This window comes from Hordeum vulgare, chromosome 6H (genome assembly GCF_904849725.1).
Source record: "Hordeum vulgare subsp. vulgare chromosome 6H, MorexV3_pseudomolecules_assembly, whole genome shotgun sequence".
In the NCBI taxonomy this organism is placed as follows: Eukaryota; Viridiplantae; Streptophyta; class Magnoliopsida; order Poales; family Poaceae; genus Hordeum; species Hordeum vulgare.
The window spans coordinates 45,349,877-45,368,822 of NC_058523.1; the positions used below are offsets into that span (position 1 = coordinate 45,349,877).

The following is an 18,946-nucleotide window of genomic DNA, read 5'->3' on the forward strand; positions in this document are numbered from 1 at the left end:
TGACGATCGAATCTCGGGCAAGTAACATACCGAAGGACAAAGGGAATGACATACGGGATTATACGAATCCTTGACACTGAGGTTCAAACGATAAGATCTTCATAGAATATGTGGGATCCAATATGGGCATCCAGGTCCCGCTATTGGATATTGACCGAGGAGTCACTCGGGTCATGTCTGCATAGTTCTCGAACCCGCAGGGTCCGCACACTTAAGGTTCGATGTTGTGTTATGCGTATTTGAGTTATATGGTTGGTTACTGAATGTTGTTCGGAGTCCCGGATGAGATCACAGACGTCACGAGGGTTTCCGGAATGGTCCGGAAACGAAGATTGATATATAGGATGACCTCATTTGATTACCAGAAGGTTTTCGGAGTTACCGGGAATGTACCGGGAATGACGAATGGGTTCCGGGTGTTCACCGGGGGGGCAACCCACCCCGGGGAAGCCCATAGGACTTGGGGTGGCACACCATCCCTTGGTGGGCTGGTGGGACAGCCCAAGAAGGCCCTATGCGCCATAGGAAGAAAATCAAAGAGAAAAAGAAAAAAGAAAGAGGAGGTGGGAAAAAGGGGAAGGACTCCACCTTCCAAACCTAGTTGGATTCGGTTTGGAAGGGGAGGACTCCCCCCTTTGGCTCGGCCGAACCCCTTGCGGGTCCTTGGACCCCAAGGCAAGGCTCCCCTCTTCCCCTATATATACGGAGGTTTTAGGGCTGATTTGAGACAACTTTGCCACGGCAGCCCGACCACATATCTCCACGGTTTTACCTCTAGATCGTGTTTCTGCGGAGCTCGGGCGGAGCCCTGCTGAGATTAGATCACCACCAACCTCCGGAGCGCCGTCACGCTGCCGGAGAACTCATCTACCTCTCTGTCTCTCTTGCTGGATCAAGAAGGCCGAGATCATCGTCGAGTTGTACGTGTGCTGAACGCGGAGGTGCCGTCCGTTCGGCACTAGATCGTGTGAGTGATCGCGGGATGGTTAGCGGGGCGGATCGCGGGACGTGAGGACGTTCCACTACATAAACCGCGTTCACTAACGCTTCTGCTGTGTGATCTACAAGGGTACGTAGATCGGAAATCCCCTCTCGTAGATGGACATCACCATGATAGGTCTTCGTGCGCGTAGGAAATTTTTTGTTTCCCATGCGACGTTCCCCAACAGTGGCATCATGAGCTAGGTTCATGCGTAGATGTCTTCTCGAGTAGAACACAAAAGTTTTTGTGGGCGGTGATGTGCGTTTTGCTGCCCTCCTTAGTCTTTTCTTGATTCTGCGGTATTGTTGGATTGAAGCGGCTTGGACCGACATTACTCGTACGCTTACGAGAGACTGGTTTCATCTCTACGAGTAACCCCGTTGCTCAAAGATGACTGGCAAGTGTCCGTTTCTGCAACTTTAGTTGAATCGGGTTTGACCGAGGAGGTCCTTGTATAAGGTTAAATAGCAATTCATATATCTCCGTTGTGGTGTTTGCGTAAGTAAGATGCGATCCTACTAGATACCCATGGTCACCACGTAAAACATGCAACAACAAAATTAGAGGACGTCTAACTTGTTTTTGCAGGGTATGCTTGTGATGTGATATGGCCAAACGATGTGATGTGATATATTGGATGTATGAGATGATCATGTTGTAATAGATAATATCGACTTGCACGTCGATGGTACGGCAACCGGCAGGAGCCATAGGGTTGTCTTTAAACTAACGTTTGTGCTTGCAGATGCGTTTACTATTTTGCTAGGATGTAGCTTTAGTAGTAATAGCATGAGTAGCACGACAACCCCGATGGCGACACGTTGATGGAGATCATGGTGTGACACCGGTGACAAGAAGATCGTGCCGGTGCTTTGGTGATGGAGATCAAGAAGCACATGATGATGGCCATATCATGTCACTTATGAATTGCATGTGATGTTAATCCTTTATGCACCTTATCTTGCTTAGAACGACGGTAGCATTATGAGGTGATCTCTCACTAAAATTTCAAGACGAAATTTGTGTTCTCCCCGACTGTGCACCGTTGCGACAGTTCTTTGTTTCGAGACACCACGTGATGATCGGGTGTGATAGACTCAACGTTCACATACAACGGGTGCAAAACAGTTGCACACGCGGAACACTCGGGTTAAGCTTGACGAGCCTAGCATGTGCAGACATGGCCTCAGAACACATGATACCGAAAGGTCGAGCATGAATCATATAGTTGATATGATTAGCATAGAGATGCTTACCACTGAAACTATTCTCGACTCACGTGATGATCGGACTTGAGATAGTGGATTTGGATCATGTACCACTCAAATGACTAGAGAGATGTACCTTTTGAGTGGGAGTTCTTAAGTAATATGATTAATTGAACTAATTGTCATGAACATAGTCTAATGGTCTTTGCGAATTACGATGTAGCTTGCGATATAGCTCTACTATTTTTATATGTTCCTAGAGAAAATTTAGTTGAAAGTTGATAGTAGCAAACTTTGCAGACCGAGTCTGTAAAACCGAGGATTGTCCTCGTTGCTGCGCAGAAGGCTTATGTCCTTAAAGCACCACTCGGTGTGCTGCACCTCGAGCGTCGTCTGTGGATGCTGTGAACATCCGACATACACGTTTCTGATGACTACACGATAGTTCAGTGCAAAATACTTAATGGCTTAGAAGCAAGGCGCCGAAGACGTTTTGAGACGTCACGGAACATAAGTGATGTTCTAAAGAGATGAAATTGTGATTTCATGCTTGTGCCCTTGTTAAGAGGTACGAGACCTCCGACAAGATTCTTTGTCCACAAAGTAAAGGAGAAAAGCTCAATCGTTGAGCGTGTGCTTAGATCGTCTGAGTACGACAATCGCTTGAATCAAGTGGGAGTTAATCTTCCAGATGAGATAGTGATGGTTCTCCAAAGCCACTCCTACCAAGCTGTGAGAGCTTCGTGATGAACTATAACATATCAAGGATAGATACAATGATCCTTGAGCGATTCGCGATGTTTTGACACTGCGAAAGTAGAAATCAAGAAGGAGCATCAATAGTTGATGGTTAGTAAAACCACTAAGTTTCAAAGAAAGGCCAGGGCTAGAAGGGATACTTCGTGAAATGGCAAAACAGTTGCTGCACTAATGAAGAGACCCAAGATTAAACCCAAACCCGAGACTAAGTGCTTCTGTAATGAGGGGAACACTCACTGAGGCGGAGCAACTCTAGATACTTGGTAGATAAGAAGGCTCGCAAAAGTCGAAAGAAGTATATTTGATATACAAGATGTTGATGTGTACTTTACTAGTACTCCTAGTAGCATGAGGGTATTGGATACCGGTTCGGTTGCTAAGTAATTAGTAACACAAAATGAAAGCTACGGTATAAATGGAGGCTAGCTAAAGGCGAAGTGACGATACGTGTTGGAAGTGTTTCCAAGGTTGATATGATCACAGATTTAGATTGTGCCCTATTTAAAGTGAATGCGGCGGTTTCCAATGCATATCCCCAAAATGATAGCGGTAAATCGGTAAGACACATCATAGATCGCACCATATCTAATAAAGTGTGACTACGATGTTGAGACACTCCGTTACGCTGCGGTGTGCCAGGCGGCGTAAGTTGTGAAACAATTCCACATTTTGTTAGGTGTGTACCAAACTTGTGACTCAAATATTCTCCTCCATGATCAGATTATAGACACTTTATTTTCTTGTCACGTTGATTCTCAACCTCACTCTGAAATTCTTTCAATCAAACGTCGCACACTCCCTCTACCATCGGGATTGGTGTTAAACCTAAATAATTGTAATTTGGTGCTTGCGTTAAGCATGAACATGATTGGATCGTGTTTATTGCAATACGATTATTCATTTAAAGAGAATAATGGTTACTCTATTTGCTTGAATAATCACCTTCAATGGTTTATTGAATCTCGATCGTAGTGTTACACATGTTCATGATATTGGTGCCAAAAGATATGAGGTAATGATGATAGTACCACTTACTTGTGGCACTGCCGCTTGAGTCACGTCGGTATAAATTGCATGAAGAGGCTCCATGCTGATGGATCTTTATACTCACTTAATTTTGAATCACTAGTGACATGCAAATCATACCACATGAGCAAGGCCTTGTTTTCATTGAGATGAAACAAGATAGTAACTTGTTGGAAGTGATACATTTTGATGTATGCAGTCCAATGGGTGCTGAGGCACGCAGTGGATATCATTATGTTCTTGCTTCAATGACGATTTGAGTAGATATAAGAGTATTTACTTAATGAATCACAAGTCTGAAATATTGAAAAGTTCAATTCCGTTTCGGAGTGAAGTTCGTCGTAACAAGAGGATAAACAGTCTACGATATGATCATAGAAATGAATATCTGAGTTACGAATTTTGGTACGCAGTTAAGACAATGTGGAAATTGTTTCGCAGTTCATGCCACCTGGAACATCATAGTGTGATGATGTGTGTGAACGTCATAGCCACGCACTATTTTGTATGGTGCATGCTATGATGTCTCTTATCGAATTACCACTATCGTTTATGGGTTATGCATTAGAGACAACCGCATTCACTTTAAATAGGGCACCGCGTATTTCCGTTGAGATGACACAGTATAGACTGAGGTTTAGAGAAATCTAAAGTGTCGTTTCTTGAAAGTTTGGGGCTTCGACACTTATGTGAAAAAGTTTTAGTCTGATAAGCTCGAACCCAAAGCGGATAAATGCATCTTCATAGGATATCCAAAACAGTTGGGTACATCTCCTATCTTAGATCCGAAAGCAAAGTGTTTGTTTCTATAAACGGAATCTTTCTCGAGGAAAGGTTTCTCTCGAAAGAATTGAGTGGGAGGGTGGTAGAACTTGATGAGGTTATTGAACCATCACTTCAACCAGTGTGTAGCAGGGCGCAGGAAGTTGTTCCTGTGGCGCCTACACCAATTGAAGTGAAAGCTGATGATGGTGATCATCGAGCATCGGATCAAGTTACTACAAGCCTCTTAGGTTGACAAGGTCGCGTACTACTGCAGAGTGGTACGGTAACCCTGTCTTGGAGGTCATGTTGTTGAGCAACAGTGAACCTACGAGTTATGGAGAAAGCAATGGTGGGCCTGGATTCCGACAAATGGCTGGAAGCCATGAAATCATAGAGCGGATCCATGTATGAAAACAAAGTGTAGACTTTGGAAGAACTACTTGATGCTCATAGGACTATTGAGTAAAGATGGATCTTTAAAAGGAAGACAGACGATGATGGTGATAAGTCACTATTAAGAAAAACTCGACTTGTCGCAAAGATGTTTCCGACAAGATCAAACAGTTGACTATGATGAGACTTTCTCACTCGTAGCGATGCTAAAAGTCTGTTAGAATTATGTTAGTAGTTGCTGCATTATTTATGAAATATTGCACATAGGATGTCAAAACATTGTTTCCTCAACGGTTTCCTCGAGCAAACATTGTATGTGATACAACCAGAAGGTTTTATCGATCCTAAAGATACTAACAAGTATGCAAGCTCCAGCGATCCTTCAATGGACTGGTGCAAGCATCTCGGAGTTGGCAAATACACTTTGATGAGGTGATTAAAGATTTTGGGTTTGTACAAGGTTTATGAGAAACTTGTATTTCCAAAGAAGTGAGTGGGAGCACTATAGAATTTCTGATAAGTATATGTGGTTGACATATTGTGGATCAGAAGTAATGTAGAATTTATGTAAAGCATACAAGGTTGTTTGAAAGGAGTTTTCAAAGGAATACCTGGATTGCGCTACTTGAACGTTGAGCATCAAAGATCTATGGAGATAGATCAAAACGCTTAATATAAGTTTCAACAAGATGCATGCCTTGACATGTTTTTGAAGGAGTTCAAAATAGATCAGCAAAGAAGGAGTTCTTGGTTGCGTTGTAAGGTGTGAATTTGAGTAAGACTCAAAACACGACCACGGCAGAATAAAGAGAATAGACGAAGGTCGTCTTCTATGCCTTAGCCGTAGACTCTAAAGTATGCCATGCTGAGTACCGCACCTGATGTGTGCCTTGCAGCAAGTCTGTTAAGAGGTACACAGAGTGATCCAGGATTGAATCACTGATCAGCGGTCAAAGTTATCCTTAGTAACTAAATAGACTAAGGAATTTTTCTCGATTACAGAGGTGGTTAAAGAGTTCTTCGTAAAGGGTTACGTCGATGCAAGCTTTGACACTAATCCAATAACTATGAGTAGTGAAACGGATTCGTATAGTAGAGTAGATATTTGGAGCATTTCCGAATAGCACGTAGTAGCAGCATCTATAAGATGACATAAAGATTTGTAAAGAACGCACGGATCTGAAAGTTCCAGAACCGTTGACTAAAACCTCTCTCACGAGCAAGACGTGATCAGACCCCATAACTATATGGGTGTTGGATTCGTTAGAATTACATGGTGATGTGAACTAGATTATTGACTCTAGTGCAAGTGGGAGACTGTTGGAAATATGCCCTAGAGGCAATAATAAATTAGTTATTATTATATTTCTTTGTTCATGATAATCTTTATTATCCATGCTATAATTGTATTGATTGGAAACACAATACTTGTGTGGATACATAGACAAAACACTGTCCCTAGTAAGCCTCTAGTTGACTAGCTCGTTGATCAAAGATGGTCAAGGTTTCCTGGCCATAAGCAAGTGTTGTTACTTGATAACGGGATCACATCATTAGGAGAATCATGTGATGGACTAGACCCAAACTAATAGACATAGCATGTTGATCGTGTCATTTTGTTGCTACTGTTTTCTGCGTGTCAAGTATTTGTTCCTATGACCATGAGATCATATAACTCACTGACACCGAAGGAATGCTTTGTGTGTATCAAACGTCGCAACGTAACTGGATGACTATAAAGATGCTCTACAGGTATCTCCGAAGGTGTTCGTTGAGTTAGTATGGATCAAGACTGGGATTTGTCACTCCGTATGACGGAGAGGTATCTCGGGGCCCACTCGGTAATACAACATCACACACAAGCCTTGCAAGCAATGTGACTTAGTGTAAGTTGCGGGATCTTGTATTACGGAACGAGTAAAGAGACTTGCCGGTAAACGAGATTGAAATAGGTATGCGGATACTGACGATCGAATCTCGGGCAAATAACATACCGAAGGACAAAGGGAATGACATACGGGATTATATGAATCCTTGACACTGAGGTTCAAACGATAAGATCTTCGTAGAATATGTGGGATCCAATATGGGCATCCAGGTCCCGCTATTGGATATTGACCGAGGAGTCACTCGGGTCATGTCTGCATAGTTCTCGAACCCGCAGGGTCTGCACACTTAAGGTTCGACGTTGTGTTATGCGTATTTGAGTTATATGGTTGGTTACCGAATGTTGTTCGGAGTCCCTGATGAGATCACCGACGTCACGAGGGTTTCCGGAATGGTCTGGAAACGAAGATTGATATATAGGATGACCTCATTTGATTACCGCAAGGTTTTCGGAGTTACCGGGAATGTACCGGGAATGACGAATGGGTTCTGGGTGTTCACCGGGGGGCAACCCACCCCGGGGAAGCCCATAGGCCTTGGGGTGGCACACCAGCCCTTGGTGGGCTGGTGGGACAGCCCAAGAAGGCCCTATGCGCCATAGGAAGAAAATCAAAGAGAAAAAAAAAGAGGAGGTGGGAAAAAGGGGAAGGACTCCACCTTCCAAACCTAGTTGGATTCAGTTTGGAAGGGGAGGACTCCCCCCTTTGGCTCGGCCGAACCCCTTGGGGGTCCTTGGACCCCAAGGCAAGGCTCCCCCTCTTCCCCCTATATATACGGAGGTTTTAGGGCTGATTTGAGACAACTTTGCCACGGCAGCCCGACCACATATCTCCACGGTTTTACCTCTAGATCGCGTTTCTGCGGAGCTCGGGCGGAGCCCTGCTGAGATTAGATCACCACCAACCTCCGGAGCGCCGTCACGCTGCCGGAGAACTCATCTACCTCTCCGTCTCTCTTGCTGGATCAAGAAGGCAGAGATCATCGTCGAGCTGTACGTGTGCTGAATGCGGAGGTGCCGTCCGTTCGGCACTAGATCGTGTGAGTGATCGCGGGACGGTTCGCGGGGCGGATCGCGGGACGTGAGGACGTTCCGCTACATCAACTGCGTTCACTAACGCTTCTGCTGTGCGATCTACAAGGGTACGTAGATCGGAAATCCCCTCTCGTAGATGGACATCACCATGATACGTCTTCGTGCGCGTAGGAAAATTTTTGTTTCCCATGCGACATTCCCCAATAGTGTCTAACATGGTGTTAACCAAATTAGTTAGAGTACGGTTCTTTCTTTCGGCTACCCCATTTGATTGAGGTGAATAGGGATACTTCCTCTCTTGGATTGTACCATGTTCCGCACAGAAGGAATCAAATCCATTTGAGAAATACTCTCCACCATGATTGGAACTAAGCCTCTTGATCTTTCGATCCAGTTGGTTTTCCGCTTCAGCTTTATAGATCTTGAAATAGTTCAAAACCTCATCCTTAGATTTCGGAAGATACACCTGGCAGTATCTAGTGGAGTCATCAATTAACATCATGAAATATTTCTTTCCACCTTTTGTCGAAATACCATTCATTTCACATAGACTGAATGTATGGGCTCTAGTGGTGCAAGATTTCTCGTTTCAGTAGTCGTGTGAGACTTACGATGTTGTTTGACTTGCACACAAACTTGACACTTAGATCCCTTGACAGTGGTAAAACTTGGGATTAAGATCAATTTGGCTAGTCGTGACATGCAACCAAAATCAACATGACAGAGACACGAATGCCACATATTTGATTCACTATTGTTGCAAACATGATTAACAACTTTATTGCAAACATCTGCCAAGGATAAACGAAACAGGCCTCCTCACTCATAGCCTTTACCAACAAAATTTCCATACTTGGATATTACAAATTTATTCGACTCAAATACAAGCTTGTAGCCATCTCTACATAGAAGAGATCCGCTAACAAGATTTTTATTGACGGAGGGGACATAATGCACGTTCTTCAGCCGCACGACCTTCCCCGAAGTAAACTTCAGATTGACCGTGCCAACACCACGAACAAAAGCACTTGAACCGTTCCCCATCAACATGGTGGAAGTCCCTGCGGTCTGATAAGACGAAAACATGGAAATATCACCGCATACATGCACGTTGGCACGTGTGTCAATCAACCAATCGGGAAAATGGCATACTGAAAGGATAGTGGGAAATATACCATACCCAGCATCCTCCATGCCAGTGTCACCAATGAAAATATTAGCGGTCTTGCCGCCTTTCCCATGTTGACGCTTGTCATAACGGTTAGGGCAGCTTGGTGCCCAATGATCAAGATCTCTGCACACATGACAAACACCTTTTTTCTTGTCATTCTTCTTCTTGAAGTTGGTGTACTATACAACCTTGTTCTTCCCATTGAACTTTGTTTTACCATCAAACTTGCCCTTGTCCTTGAAATTGTGGGGCTGGAAGTTTTTCTTCTGTACCAGATTGGCACTAGATCCTCCCTCAATACCTCGAGCACGTATGTCTTTTGCTCTCGCCTTTTCTTCCACATCAAGAGTACCAATGAGATCCAGAACGGAAAACTCCTGCCTCTTATGCTTCAGTAAGGTAGCAAAGTTCCTCCACGAAGGAGGAAGTTTAGTGATGATGCCTCCAACAACAAACTTGTCCGGTAGCATGCAGTTGAAGTGCTCAAGTTCTCTAGCAAACGAGTGTATCTCGTGAGCTTGCTCAACCACGGAGCGCTCTTTAGTCATCTTGTAGTCATAGAATTGTTCCATGATGTACAACTCAGTGCTAGCATCCGAGACCCCAAACTTGGCCTCGAGTGCATCCCACATATCTTTTACATTATCAATTGACGCATAAGCATCAATTATGTTCTCACTAAGAACACTCAAGAGAGCAACCTTAAACAAGGTATCCATTTTCTGAAAAGCTAGTTCCTATTGAGCATCATGATCTCCTTCAGGTTTGCTAAGAGTGGCGTCATAGCAGCTCATGGTTTGGAACCATAGAATGGATCTCACGCGCCACCTCTTATAATGGATACCCTCAAACATAGGAGGTCTCATGGAAGCAGCAAAATCACTCGGGGTAAATTGCCTACAATAAGGTTTTTGGATTGTTGAAAATATGAGTGATTTACCAAGTGATTTTACTAGAGGAAATAATAGATAAACCACAAATACCATAGCAAAGATATGATAAGCCATGTAATTATAGGAAAAATATGGAAGTTGCATTTGAAAAGATGAACAGGAACGGAACATATCTAGAAAAGAAACTACAACAAGAAGTTGAGGCATGAACTGAAACAAGACGAATACGAGAATGTACTGAGTTGCAGCTGCAGAAGCAGTGGTGTTGGTGTTTTCGTTGGACATGTTGTCGAAGAGGTGGTCGACGTCAGGGAAGAAGTCGTCGTCCAGGAAGAGGTCGTCGGTGTCCGTGATGAAAGCCAGTACTCGTGTGGAGCGCTCCCCAAAAACCTTATCGCCCTTCTCCCGTACAGGACCCAAAGAGATGGAGTTTGGGAGGCCTACTGTCTCGACCTACGTTGCACCCGCAAGCCGGGATGGGAAGAACTTAGCAGCAACACAGAGTTTGGAACCGGTGGCGAGAGGAAGTTCTGATGCGTCTCTCTTGAGGGGAGCGACCTCCCTTTTATAGGCGCAATAGAAGGAGGCGAGAGGCCAGCGATGGGAGCTGAAGCGAACGAGGGAGACGAAACGAACAGACAACAACTGAAGGGTGCAATGTTTGTGTTCAATGTCCACTACAGCAAAAATGTCCAGCTTCCGAGTGACCTTTCATATACCAGTCGTGCGTGGCAAAAATTTAGTTCGGCTCGACTCATTCCCGCAACCCGCGACGAGGCGGGCAGCGGCGGAGGAGGAGCGCGCGTGTATGTCTCTCTTGTTCTCAAGCTCGTACATGTGTGGAAACATCCTCCCTTATAAGGAGGTCCAACTCCTAAACTAGCAATGTGGGACTAAACTTTTCCACCTCTTGCCTTGCACGGATGGGCTGCGTGGGCTTCTAGGATTTATTAGGAATTTCTAAGATTATATATTGGACTGGCCCAGAAGTAGATAAAATTCCAGCAGGGGTTAGATTGCCAATAAATGCACTTTTCAATCATTTGTATCCTTAAACCAGGATTTGGTGTGATGGAGGTAGAGGGAGAAGTAACTTTTTCTGGGCCCCATCTAACTCTAACCCAAATAAGCACTTCTTGGGTGGGTTAGTTTTTTTGGGTGGGTTACATGCATCTAACCAACTCTAACCCTCCTATTTGGATGTTTTGGGGTTAGTTTAGTTCAATCTAACCAACTCTAACTCTATCCCATGGATCCAAACAGGTCCGATGCTGCAAAGGTAGACTAGCATTGCTCTTACCGCCGTTGCTGCATAGCAAATGGTTGTGCTACAATGCGGTGGTAGGCGATGGAAGGTGTCAATGTCTTGCCATCTTGCAGGACGCATGCAGGAAGAAATAATTTATTTTGAGAAATAGCGGGAAGAAATAACTGACTTTTTTTGAAGCAGTGGCCTTGTTTGGATCCTCGGGCTAGAGCTACTTTGAGCTAGTTGGGACTCAACTAGCCCTAAAAGTATCCAAACACATGGGTTGGTTTGAGCTAGATTGCAACTAATCCATTAAAAAACTATCCTTGTCGAGAGCATTGGAGCTATTTGTGGTGGGACCCATAAAAAATATTTTCTCCCATTATCCAGTGCACCTGATCCCCTATCAACTCGTCCTCCTCCCGTTGCCTCCCCTTCTCCTCCATCCCGTTGCCCCTGTTCGCCCTCCATCGCTGGCCCCGTCCGACTCCATCCCGCCGACCCCGTCCGCCCCGTCTGACTCCATCCCGACGCCCCGTCCGCCTCTATCTCCTTGCCCTCGTCCTCCTCCATCCCGCCGGCCTCATCAGCCCGCCACCGCCGGCCTCATCAGCCCGCCACCGCCGTCCCCTCCGCCTTCATCCCGCCGCCCCGTCCTCCTTCATCCCATTGGCCCCGTCTACTCGCCACCGCCGGCACCTCTACCTTCATCCCGCCGCCTGTCCTCCTTCATCCCGTTGGCCCCGCCCGCCTCCATCCTGTTACCCCCGTCCGCCTCCATCACGTCGTCGCCGTCCGCCTCTATCTCGTCGCCCCCGTCCTCCACCATCTCACCGTCCTTGTCCGCCCGCCACCGTCGGCCCCTCCGCCTCCATCCCGTCGCCCCGTCCTCCTTCATCCCATTGGCCCCGTCCGCCTGCCACCGTCAACCCCTCCGCCTCCATCCCGCTGCCCCGTCCTCCTTCACCCCGTTGGCCTCGTCCACCCGCCATCGCTGGCCCCATCCGCCTCCATCCTGCATCCCCGTCCGCCTTCATCCCGTTGCCCCCGTCCGCCCTTCATCGTCGGCCTCGTCTGCCTGCCACCGCCGGCCCCGTCCGCCTCCATCCCGTCGCCCCGTCCTCCTCCATCCCGTCGGCCTCGTCTGCATGCCACCGCCGGCCCCGTCCGCCTCCATCCCGCCGCCCCCGTCCTTCTCCATCCCACTGGCCCCATCCGCCCGCCATCGCCGGCCCCGCCCGCCCGCCCCCGCCGGCCCCATCCGCCTCTATCCCGCCGCCCCTCCCATTCCCATCCATCTGCCCCCATCTTCGACGCGCAAGGAGGAGGCCACACAAAGAGTCAGCCACACCAAATCCGGCTAGAAAGAGGGAGAAAGTGCATTTATTGTCAATCTAACCCTGTCATCCAAACTCCACCGAAGGTTAAAGTTAATTCAGGATTAGTCTAGCGTTAGAAACTAACTCTAACCTCTAGCTAAGTTAGAGTATCCAAACAGGACCAAGAAAGAAATAATTACTTCCTCCGTCCCATAATATAAAAATGTTTTTGACACAAGTATAGTGTTAAAAATATTTTTATATTATGAAACGGAGGGATTATTATTTTAGGCAATCTTACAAACATTTTATTAAGTCGTCACAACATTTACAGGGAAGAAATAACTAACTGACTTTTCCCGTGAAAAAAAGACAGATCCATGGACCCGTAAGGCCTCGTTTGGTTGCACGGGATTGGGGAGGTTTTGGGAGGGAGGGATTTCAGGGGATTGGGTGAATCCCTTCCTTCCACCGAATCCTCTCAAATCCCCTCGAATCCCCTCAAATCCTCTCAAATCCTCTCAAATCCTTTCTATGTACAAAGGGATTCGTACACAGGAATACACTAATAATTAAAAATGTAATTTTTAAAACTTCAGATCAAAAGAGAAACATCACATGATAAAATCACTATATATAAGTGGATTCCAAAACCATGAATGGTCCACAAGAACACATCACATGATAAAATCTACTAATTTAACATAGGAGTCACATGATTGGCAGCTAGGCCTTGCAGGCACCGGACTATCCGGAGGATGGTCATTCGTTCATTACAGGCTTGTTCTCGTTGGCTTGAACCTCTGGTCCTTCGGCTTCTGCTCTTCCATCTTTCTGCCATCAGGAAAGCAAAGGGAATTAGTCACTTGAATTCAACATTCATCAAATTTATTGCATTTTGTCAGCCGTCAAAGTTCGATGCAAATGGGTCATTCAGAAATGCATTTCGCAACAGTGTTACTGCTAAGTACCAGCAGTACGGACATATATAGCATGAAGATATCAGCAAATATCAAGTATCAACAAATGAACATATATAGCATGAAGATATCTTGTAAAAACATCTTATATTATGGGACGGAGTACGTACATACTACCGTACTGAACTGAATTTGCGAGGTTAAATTCAGAACCATGTCTAGCTACTATGTGTACTGCATCCACTCGTAAAGTAAGTAGCTAGCTAGTTGGTCACTCTCTCAGATTTAAGCGGCCATGACGACCTTTGGTGGCTGCTATAATATTAATCCATGAACAGAACCTGGAATTACTTAACAGTCTACTAAGATACATCTGGACCACTTAAAAATATCCCTTCATCCAGGCACACACACAAAAAAATTGAGATCAAGGATCATTGATAGCGAGTAGATATGTTAAACCAGCCCACACATCAACATTATGTATTGTTTAGTCAGTCCATATACAACTTACCAGCTAAGATATGTATATATGTATATATATTATATATGTATATATATACATATACATATATATATATATATATACATATATATATATATGTATATATATAGCAGAATGTGAGTGTGATAACAATGTGCGATATTTGTAGCATGAAACAGTACAACTTTGCATGGTATGTTAAATTATTGTACTCACAATGTCGCAAGTGAAGGTTGGCCTAAACCTGGTGGTAAGCTTCCGGTCAAGGAATTAGAGCTCAAGTTCCTGGTCAGGCAGATCATAAGTTCATAACATTTATTAATGTCCAACACGGAGAGATCACAAATTGTAAACTGCAGAAGTATAATAACACCATTTTCTATAGCTTGAAACCAAGTATTTTCAAAACAATTTGAGCACATATAAAAATATGAAATGGTAAACAAGTTAAACTTGATACGATATATCTGGAACACAGAAGTATCAATTGAACAGGTTCTGTTCATGGATTAATATTATAGTCATCATCTGCAGTAGCTATCAAGCACAACAGCTATCAAGCACAACAGCTACCAAGCACAGCAGCAACAGCAGCAGCTATCAAGCACATCAGCTACCAAGCACAGCAGCAGCAACAGTGGAGTATTTTTTTCCAAACACATAATCTGGCTAAGACTAGCAGACACATAATCCAGCCAACCAAGTAATTGAAAGTAAACACACAAGAGTATGAAGAACATAGAGAAATCTTACCTTAGATACCCCGAGGTAAGTCTGCCATTTCGCTCCGAAGGAACATGGCGGAGCTCACTTCATCTTCGGCGGCGGCATTGAGGAAAATCTCACGATTCTCAGCATTTTTGAACACCTTGTATGCAGCGGCCCTTTCTCCATGTGAGATGCTTTCCATCTTGTGCAGAACAGCAATGCACTTGGTGATGGTGAATTGTTGGGCATTTTTTGACTCTGCGAACAAAGCAGACTCCTCCTCCGCTTGCTTCCGTTTGATCTCCACATAGTTTGCCATCACTTCCACCATGGGATCATCCCACTTTTTCTTCTTGGGCTCCTTCACTAGCTTTTTATTGGAACCACCAGGAGCACCTGCTCGAGTAACATCACTTTGAGTACCATCTATTGGATCATCACTTTGAATAGCTCCACTTGGATCATCACTTTGAGCCGCATATCTTGGATCATCATACATGAGTAAATCATCTTCGCACTGATTCAGATCAAAAGAGAACCCAGTCTCATCTCTTTCAACTTCAGGATCATCGTCAATCACTTGTGTAGCCTCAATTGATGTAAAATTGTAATTACCTTCTGCTATATGTCCTGCACAAGCACCCAAGTTCTCATTAAAGGTCACATAGCAATAGAAATTCTTTATAAAGGTAAGAAAAAGGTAGCAAATGAAATCCATTAAACTCACCATCATAAAGATCACCTAGCTTGTCATACAGAGGAAATGGCTTTGTTTGAAACTTGCTTATGTCTGGACAGGACTGTATATAAGTGAAATGATTTATCAAACCTAGATCACCCGAAAACAAGAGGAAACAAGTTGCATTGTATATTATCAAACTTACAATAATCAAGTTCTGCCAAAGATGTGGGTCGGCCTCTATCATGTGTGTATGATAGTTCCAGCTAACACCACTTTGCTTTCGAGCATCCTTGATTATCCTGTATTGACTCTTCAAATCTTTTTGTTTCTCTTGGATTTGTTGTTTTGTGAAATTTGTATAGGGATATTTCTCATGGAATATTTTTGTCATTCTGTTCCAAGATTCAGCAGACCAACCATTTTGACCTCTATGATATGGATTATTGTGCTCATCAAGTAAATCTACCAGAGCCTTTTCAAGAGCCGGGTTCCACTGAGCTCTGGGCTTCTTAACTACACATAGCACAAATGTATAGAGTAAAATACTTGATCACACTCAACATGACAAGAGTTGCTATAATTCAACAAGCAGAGATGAAGCATTAACATACCTTTTGGAGTAGTCTTTTTAATTTTGGGTGTCAACTTCTTCGCACCGTGTGAAGCCTTTTTTCCAGTCACTTTCATAAGATTGTACTTTGGAGACCCCTTTGGATACATATCTGCATTCAACAAGGATTACACTGTTAGATGATGAAGACGACATAAGTTGATTAATGCATATGTATATATGATTAAAACACACACCACAATGTTGGTTATTCAGGATGATATGCCTGCCACATTTGCATTGCGATTTCATCCCTCAAAGTGTTCCCTAAGCCATTGCTCCCATAGTTATTCTCATCACCATTTGGGAGATCAACAAAATCATTTGACGCTATGTTATTGGGCTGGTTGTCAAGCCAAGTCTCGTCTCCATTATGCATCTTGATGATATTGTGAAGAACTGCAGCAGCAGCAGGAAGTTTCACTTGGTTCTCGATTGTATGTAGTGTGCCAACATGAAGAATTGGGAAGCGCTTTTTAAGAATTCCTAGGGACCTTTCCACATGGTTGTGTAGAATAGCATGCCGATGGTTGAACAATTCCATGTGGTTCTGTGGCCGAGCGCGTCCATGACCAAATTCTTTCAAATGATATCGAACACCCCGATAAGGTGCCAGAAATGACTGAGTGTTTGCATAACCCCCATCAACTAGATAAAACTTGCCTTCGGGTACTCTAAATCCTGTCATCATCGCAGACTGAAGAACTCTGGCATCTGTTGCTGAACCCTCCCAGCCACATGATATGAAAGTGATTCGTAGATCGAAGTCGCATGCAATCATGATGTTATGACTGAGGGTGCCCTTCCTATTCCAAAATGGAGCGGCAATCCCAGGTGTTGCAGTTATAGGTACATGTGAACCATCAATGGCTCCTAAACAGTTCTGAAAATAAAATGGATTGAAGGTCAACGAAGAACTTCAAGTTAGATAAGTCAAGAAATTGTGGAAGTGTTACTGATGGAACCTGGAAATAGGGATAAAATCTTGGGTCCGTTGAGATTCTTGGATGTGGCTCATCAATGCTCGGAGGCTTCAAAAAACGACTAGCTAAGAGAGGAATAATGTTGAAGAACTCGTTGATGTACTCATGGAATGTTTGACCACTATGTTGAAATTCTAACTGGAGATCTTCATAAGACGCATTGTGGGACACCATGTACAAAAAAAGGCCAACTTCTCCTCCACCTTAATTCTTGTATCCAATATCAACTTTTCTCTTCTAAGGTAAGATGTCAAAGCCCTAAAGATATGTGGCTCCATCCTATAAGCTACGAGGCAGTTTTTAATATGCCCTGTAAGAATATCATGGACACGCTTCTTTCCATATAGGATGGAGCTATGTCGTTTCTTTCTCTCGATTGTTCCTCTTTTATGCATTCGATGCAATACGAGCCAAATGAAGGACATCAAATCTTCATCATCCTCTCTTCTTCTCTTCCGAATTCAGTTGATTATTTCGGAATTCATCTCGGCACTAAAACTAGAATAAGCAAGCAACAAGCAGGATAATAAACAACGTGTAAGACAACACTAGTTGGAATGTTTGACCACTATGTTGAAATTCTATATATAATGTAGAACTCTAGTTGGGTGTCGCATTTTACACAACCGAGTCAACAATAAGTTAGCGGTGCCTAGAACTTGACTTGAAGCAAGTTTTTCATACAGACATAATAGAAAATCATAAGAGGCCAGGGAGTACCGAAGTTAGGCGTGACAACCGGATCCCAAGATGGAGGCAACTCGTCCACCCCAACAAGAACCCGAGCGGTAGGCTGTCAAAGTAAAAACAAGGTCAAGAGGAAACTCAGCTCCAAAAGAGAAAATTACTTCCCCTACTCCAAAAAGAGAAAACCGCAGCAGCAGCAGCAGAGAGGGAGTACTTTCAAGCATGACAACTTAGGATACTGAAAGATAGTAAATCATGTACTAAACCAGAGAAACTCAAGTGCTAATGCAGTCTTAGCAATGAATCATGTGTACGCGTACAGAGTACTGCCAATGAACGATTGTTTTTCAGATGTATGCAGGTATGACAGGATGAGTTTGCAGTTCGCAGTTATTTTGCAGATGTATGGAATCTGAATGCCCATTTCTGACTTAGCATATTGAACAATAGCAGAATCACAAGGAAGATGAACATGTCCAGGTTTGGCAGCCAGCCAAATGGCCTTCTCGATCAAGGTCGTCCAGTGCACTTCAGCCCTCACCACCTCTTGTCTCCTGCTAATCTGCTTTTATGACGCGTGCGGAGGGCTGTTGCTTCCGCTGTCTCTCACCTCGACACCCAACAACCACGCCGCCACCAACAACCACGCTGACGGCTCCTGCGCCAAGAACCAGCCCGCCAGCCCCACTGCCAAGAACAGCCCCAGACGCAGATCGGATGAGGGGGAGAAGGGGAGGGGCACTTACAATCGGGGAGAAATCCAGTGGGGATTTCTGGCAGGAGGAGTCAAGGAGGAGTTCTGGCAGGAGGAGTCGAGGAGGAGTTCTGGCAGGAGGAGGGGCGACGGATCCACGAGGAGGGGCGGCGGCGGCGGCTGGCAGGAGGAGGGGCGACGGATCCACGAGGGTGCCCTCGAGGGTTTTGAGACCCGTGGAAAGCGAGGACGGGGATTATTTTGAAGGGGTTAGACGGGGATTGGGCCAAGGAAACCCCGCGTGCCAAACGGGCCCTCGAGGTTTTGCGAGGTTTCTGGCCCACGAGAGGAAAATCCTCTTAAATCCTCTCCGATCCTTTGCAACCAAACGAGGCCTAAGGAACCGGCCCAACTGAAATAATGAAGCCCTTGGGCCACCACGCAATCGAGCACGATATATAAGAGCTCGGTTCCCACTCCGCTCGCCACTCAG

The 18,946-nt window shown here is 44.7% G+C and overlaps 1 protein-coding gene across 1 annotated transcript; it reads right to left on the bottom strand.

The window, feature by feature from the left end:
• Positions 1-14,843: 14,843 nt before the first annotated feature.
• LOC123405045 lies at positions 14,844-16,659 on the bottom strand. Its single transcript, XM_045098907.1, has 6 exons — positions 16,584-16,659; positions 16,091-16,201; positions 15,897-15,992; positions 15,525-15,626; positions 15,012-15,427; positions 14,844-14,930 (listed from the first exon to the last, which is right to left on the bottom strand). The coding sequence occupies exons 1-6, from the start codon at positions 16,657-16,659 to the stop codon at positions 14,844-14,846; spliced, it is 888 nt and encodes a 295-aa protein (XP_044954842.1).
• Between the last annotated feature and the right edge of the window lie 2,287 nt (positions 16,660-18,946).